The sequence below is a fragment of the Mizuhopecten yessoensis genome, unplaced genomic scaffold (genome assembly GCF_002113885.1).
Source record: "Mizuhopecten yessoensis strain PY_sf001 unplaced genomic scaffold, ASM211388v2 scaffold11135, whole genome shotgun sequence".
Classification (NCBI taxonomy): domain Eukaryota; kingdom Metazoa; phylum Mollusca; class Bivalvia; order Pectinida; family Pectinidae; genus Mizuhopecten; species Mizuhopecten yessoensis.
The window spans coordinates 98299-105113 of NW_018408897.1; the positions used below are offsets into that span (position 1 = coordinate 98299).

General features: G+C 35.6%; 1 protein-coding gene across 1 annotated transcript in view; it reads left to right on the forward strand.

Annotated features, from left to right (window-relative positions):
* The first annotated feature begins 2922 nt into the window (after window positions 1-2922).
* Window positions 2923-6815, forward strand: part of LOC110466540 (cysteine synthase 1-like) — a 21403-nt gene continuing 17510 nt past the window's right edge. Inside the window, exon 1 of the mRNA XM_021523092.1 lies at window positions 2923-3032. Within this exon, the coding sequence (XP_021378767.1) occupies window positions 2949-3032 (84 nt within the window). The 5' untranslated portion in view covers window positions 2923-2948. The remainder of the gene's footprint in view (window positions 3033-6815) is intronic.

The following is a 6815-nucleotide window of genomic DNA, read 5'->3' on the forward strand; positions in this document are numbered from 1 at the left end:
GTGGTACATTTGCTAAGCTATCTGGTTAAAATGGTACAACTTAGGAGGCACATACGCGTCACCTTTAAATTTAATTTAAAATTATCATACTTGTAAGTACAGCATATCATCTCATTCTGGTACGTACAACTTATTACTACGTACACAATAGTATGCTGTGTGAAGATACTTTCTTGTACGTACACGATGGTAAGCTATAAGTACCACAATGAGATATTATGTTGTACATACAAGATAGTTAAACAGTTCCAACAATATATATAATACCAAAATAATTGAATGGATATGTTTAATCGATTATACATAATATTGTCAGCCGAAAAAAACCTTTATCGTTCTTGTATAATGATATGATTAATATCGCCCGGGCGGTTAGGAAGGTTACAATAAAAAGTATTAATTTTCAGATCATCTATAACGAGCGTTCAATAATATAATTATGCAACTTATGCTAGTATATTTCCGCCGAGCGTTGCAAGTTGCAACTTGGGGCTAAATCCGCGTCTGTAGGTTGTGAGAACTTGTCCCTTTAATTGTTATTCACCAATACAATATGTTTGAATGAATGAAATATATTGCAATATAATTATACAGGAAAATAAATAGCATCATAACATATCTCAGCAGATACTCCAGCATCAAACGCCAAGAGGTATCTTAATCAGGTTCATAGGTATAATTCATGGCTATGGTAAAGGAAAGATGGACATTCTTTTGTGGATATACAGGTATTTTATGTTGGGTATATAGGTACTTAACGATAGTAGATACTTATCTTATAGGTATACTTGGGTATTTATTTAGTAGGAAAGGTATTTTATTGGAATAGAAAAGTATTTTAGCTATATATTTGATGGGGGTGAATAAGCATTCCATGCAGACAGATTTGTATGTTATAGGGGTGGAAAGGTATTTTATAAGTGTAAATAATGAGGGTAGATACACATTTAATGGGTTAGAAAGATATTATATTTGGTTAGATAATTATTTCATTGGGGCAGTTAGATTGATTTTTGGAGAAATATGTTATAGGAACAGACAGGAATTTAAAAGAATTGGTGCAACGATGAATATTTCATAGGCGGTAGAAAGCTATTTTATGGGGATGGAAAGGTGTTTTATGGGATGGAGGATATTATTTATTGAGAGTAGCAGGGTGGTGGTTGAGTATTTTATGGGGATAAATACATATATTTTTTGGTAGAAAGATATTTCTCTCATATTATTGGCGTAAGGATAGGTACATTTGTATTTAGATAAGTATTTTGGTTGTAAGGTATTTAATGACAGGTAGATAGGTATTGTATAGTGGACATTAAACAATTAATTCAAATGATAAATACATATAGAAATCTATAACAGAAAAAAACGTCGAAAGACAATATTTCTTTCATCCATTTCTAGATCAAGAAAATAATGAAAATGTAATATTTTACCAGATTACAAGTGTTATATCTAAGTCTTAAGGGATCCCAATAGGGGATCCCGAATGATCGATTGAAAAATCTGTGCCTAAATGTGAAAATTTTGGTAGAAGAGAGAAATGATATTAAAAAGGGTGGTTCCGTCGAGTGGAAGATGTAGAAGATGTCGGATAGTTAGGTGCCCGGATGCTAACTCTGGGTATAATGTGTCTATGAAAGCTATTATTAGAAAGACTAAGGTGTCCGAGACCTTTCCCGGACTCTCTACTGACTACTACGGTTAATTCTAGCATGACGCACTTAGTCCGGACGGTCCTTCCAGAAATCTCTTTATCTAGGAATGCGTTGAGCCCAGTATGCCGTAGAAGTTTAGCGTCACGTACAAGGAATCGATATTTCAAGTCATGACAGAGGGAAATACATTCCATAGAATATAAAAAAAAGGAGTAACAAGAGAATACCAAAATTTCAACAAAACCATACTTCAAACTCCAAGTCAAGAAAACGAAGAACGAAATATAAACGGAGGAAAAGAGGACTAATTTACACGGAGACCATTGAAAAAGTACAAGGCAAGTTAGATCTGGACCCGTATTCATAAAACCGTTCTCATGCTCAAGCATGGATTTTGTGCTCAAACCTACTTACTTGTTCTCACTTAAATCATGTGAAACGATAAAAACGTCGAATCTAAACATTGAAAACAGTATTTGTCTTTAAGTCTCTTATTTTTTTCCTCTCAAATCACTGACAAAATAATACGGGCCCAGGTGTTCCGGAATGGTAAGCGGTGTATCGACAACGCAACAAGGCAAACAATCGACCTTCATACCACACAAGCAAATAGAATATTTCCCAGTGAGATTATTTATAATGGCGCACATAAAACTTGTCCAAAGTCATCGTTAACCCGGATCTTCCGAAACTTCGAAACCCTTGAGTGTTGTTAGTTTATCATTCAGCAGTCGACGTCTATCACGGAAATAATGGTATACGGAGCAAGCTCGAGCTTTTGTGACATCAACTGTGACATGTACGCACAGTGCATTATAGATTGAAGTTCAAGATAGGAACATTGAAATCATCGCACTTAGGTTATTGTACAGCTAAGTAGAGATTGTGGAAAGCGGCTGATTTAGAAGAGTCTGCAGTTTCAAGACTTTATATAAAGTCAGAAGTATACACGATCGGCATGGTCAAGACGTTTCTTCGTTTTATGTATAAACACCATCTGAAAGTTTGAAATCGAAAACCCCCTTGTCTAATAATTAGAAACTATCGGCTTTATATAGGTCGGGGAAAACCACTAACTTGTGTATAATACACAAACTTGTCTATCATACAGGCGAAAGTCTATAAATGCTCCCGTTATTACCATTTTTTCTTTTCTTTTTTCTTTGTAATAACTCTGCCGATTATGAAAAATAACCGTCCGGGTTCTGCCGATTTGTACCGGGATTGGCCGGGTTTTACCGGTCGTTAAAGATAACATGAGCGACCTTTGACCTCAAAGGTAATTCCGAGATGGCAGCTCTCGGGAAATCATCGTTGTTGTGCAGGTGTCTCATTTCATCAAAGGCGATCAGGGGTTCAAAACAACTCTCACAGGTGAGCTTAATCGAACTTAACTTTGTAATACATATTTATTTTTGGATATGCACTCTACTATAATAATTATTTTATCACGTGTCACAAATCAGAACGCGTGGCCAGGTAGAGTGGTCTGATGGGGTACCGATGGGGCAATTGTTTACATACGTAAGCATTCGAGTGACGTATACTTTATCTCGAAATAAGAAACAGGTAAACTAAAATAAGAAGCGTTCATTTTTTGTTGTTAAAAGTATTATTTGAGATTTAATCTACAATTTACACCCGAGTATATTTTTTTGGATTTCCAGTAACCCTGTGTTTGATGTCGTGTACTTTAATACTGTGCTTTTAAACTTTCTGTGGAATTGAAGTTGTTATAACATTTAAGTATATCTTATGTTTTACATAAACGTTAATGTTGAAAATATTTTTATAAACGTCACCGAAAAATAAGAAGAAAAATCTTCTTCTAAAATAGAAAGACTGAGCTGGTCTTATACAAGACACAAGAAACTTTATTATATCATATATAAAACAGAGAAACATTTTTGTAGCGCTATTTTTGCGACAAACATGGTTAAAAGCAAACAGAAAACAACAAATCAAGTTATTCACTATCACAGAGAGCTAGCACATAATCAGCGAGTAAAACATACAATAACATAGCAGCATATAAATAGATATCACAGGCACTAAATTTAAAATACTATACTAAAAATGATGTAAAGTGATAATAGTGAAACACCTGCATATCACACAGGTGTTGCTATAATACATTGGAGGGTTAAGTTCAACTTCAAGTGTAATGTGCATACATGCTAATATAGCAAAAGAGTAAAAATTGAAACAGGTTCAGATACGACATGAGCAAACGGGGCCATCCCAGGAGTGCAGCAGTCTAGCAAACTCTGGATAACTATCCATCTTCCTCAAATGGTTTGGCAGACTGTTCCACACCCGGTCGGCCTCGTAGCGAAAAGACTTAAGTCCATACCAGGTTGTTCTTACTCTTGGTAGCTCCAGCTGTCTTTCATTCCTGAGGTTATAAAAAGACGATTTAATGGTTAAAAGATTACATAAATAATCCGGAGCTACATTGGTAATAACTTCAAAAACTTCACAAGCCATCGTTTTTTAATTCTGTTTAAATGAAGAAAAGATAAATTTGCTTTTGGTAAAAGTTCTAAAACAGGTGTTGTGTAGTCATCCTCAATAAAACGAACGGCTCTTTCTTGTATCTTCTCCATCTTTCTTGTGGAATTCAAACTGCAGAAATGCTATGCCAGGGGACAATAATTAAAATTTGAAAGAATAAAATATTTAAAAATCAAAATTTTCCACGGTTGGTTTTGATTGCAGCCAACCGTTTTAAAACACATAACTGTTTGGATGCTTTCTTGCAAATGTTTGACACATGAAAGTCAAACTTTAAGTTAAAATCAATGTCTACACCCAAAAGTTTTAACAACATCTTCACATTTTATAACATTGTCTTTAACAGTATAGGAAGATATAATATTGTGAGTTTTCTTCCCAATGGATATAGCCTGAAATTTGTCAGGATTAGCCTTCATACCATTATCCTCGAACCATTTTATTAAAATATTACTCTCCCCTTCGAGTGTATTCTTTAATTGAACAGGGTCAGAGTCAATATGCGACAGTGTGTTATCATCAGCATAATTATAAAGGGTACCCTTATGAACATAATAAAAGATGTCATTTATAAAAATATTGAAAATTAAAGGTACTAAAGTAGATCCCTGAGATGCCCCCTTCTCCAACTGCTCCCAGTCAAGAGACATTGGACCCCAGCCTAGTCCGCTGAAATCTGCCCCCGAGATAGCTACTGATGAGACCGACTGCGGCCTCGTCCAACCCATAGGCAGTTAGCTTCTCGAGCAGGATTAGGATTAAAACAGTTGGTTAATTGATCATGTAAAATTCTCTCAAAAATCTTTGAAGTAGATGGTAAAATACTGACAGGTCTGTAATTCTGTTTTTCAAGTGGATACTTCTTTTTAAAAATTGGAACAACATGTGCCAGCCTTAAATTATGAGGAAAAGACTTGGTTTCAAGGCAATGATTAAATAAAGGGGCAAAGGTAGAGCTTAAGGAAGAAGAACCTGCCGTAAGAACCTTAGCATGAACACCATCAACACCTACATACTTTTTTATAATCAAGCTTACAGATAATCTTTGCTACACTATCTGCACTTTCATCCTGTACAGGGTGTTTCCAATATCATCAGCAGCATGTACAAAGTAATCATTAAAAATATCACAAACCTTTTTCTGGTTTGAAATAACCTGATCATTTTCACAGAGAATTGTAGTACACCGCTTGATTTTACTTTGTTAGATAGAAAAGGCTTCACTGTGGGCCAGAAGTACTTGGCATCACCTGCACATCTCTCGAAAAAATATTTTCTTATAGAAGGCCTCCGCCACTTAACCACCAAATGTCTCTGTTTCCGGTACCTCCGCCTCTTAACCACCAAATGTCTCTGTTTCCAGTACCTCCGCCACTTAACCACCAAATGACTCTGTTTCGGGTACCTCCGCCAATTAACCACCAAATGTCTCTGTTTCCGGTGCCTCCGCCACTTAACCACCAAATGTCGCTGTTTCCGGTACCTCCGCCACTTAACGACCAAATGTCTCTGTTTCCGGTACCTCCGCCACTTAACCACTAAATGTCTCTGTTTCCGGTACCTCCGCCAATTAACCACCAAATGTCTCTGTTTCCAGTACCTCCGCCACTTAACCACCAAATGTCTCTGTTTCCGGTACTTAGCCCAGTTTGCATTACTCATACATAGTTTGTACTTATTGAATAACATTCGTTTTCTAAAAGCTGCTTTGCGGAGTTCACTGTTAAAATAAGGTGACTTGATGAGGTTTATTCCTTCTCAACAATAGGTATATGGGCGTCCATCACCTCACGCAGTAAATACTCGTGTGCCCAATAAATATCATCCAAGTCATCAAAGATGAAAGATACATGAAAAGGTGTAAAAGATAAATCACTGTTAAAAAAACTCCCATCGAAATTTTAAAAACCTTTTCGTGTTTGACCTTCGGTACTGCACCCTTGATTACAGTTCCAGTAATGTTGTGCCAATCACTTGTACCACAGCTAAAATTAAAAGTGTTAAAACAAAAAATTGAGCTATTGGTAAGAATAACATCAACAAGAGAAGGTGTGCAGTCTTTTACAAAGCATGTTGCAGTTTTAACAAGATTAGTTAGGTCAAAAATATCACACAGATCATTTATAGGTCTACCTCTAGAGTGATGTAGTACAAAAGAAGTTGATATAAATCATATGATCCTGTGTATGTACAGGTCACCAAAGATCGGCAACACAAGCCTTGTAAACACCTCGGTATCGTAGCTTGAGATAAGACTATACTGGCGACCGTAAAATTAGACAGAGTAGACGGTAGCCTCTCCGTTGGAAAAACCTGATTACATATCTTATAGGTAAACAGGGTGGTTATATACAAAACAGCTGTACTCTGGTGTAGTGAATCATTTGTGTCATGATGAAGGCAGAAATGTTATTAACGAAAAAAAAGTAAACGTGATAATCAAAGTAGTCCCCTTTGTCATAACATTCGATATAGAGGTAACCATAATTGCCATAATGTCTTTAAATGTCAAGATATGGATTTGACAAAAAATGTTTTTATTTTCAAAATATTAATTATAAATGGAATTATTGATATACCAGAATAAAACATCATGAGAATATCTGAATATAAAAAAAAATCACATTTTTTCCTTTTTTTTTT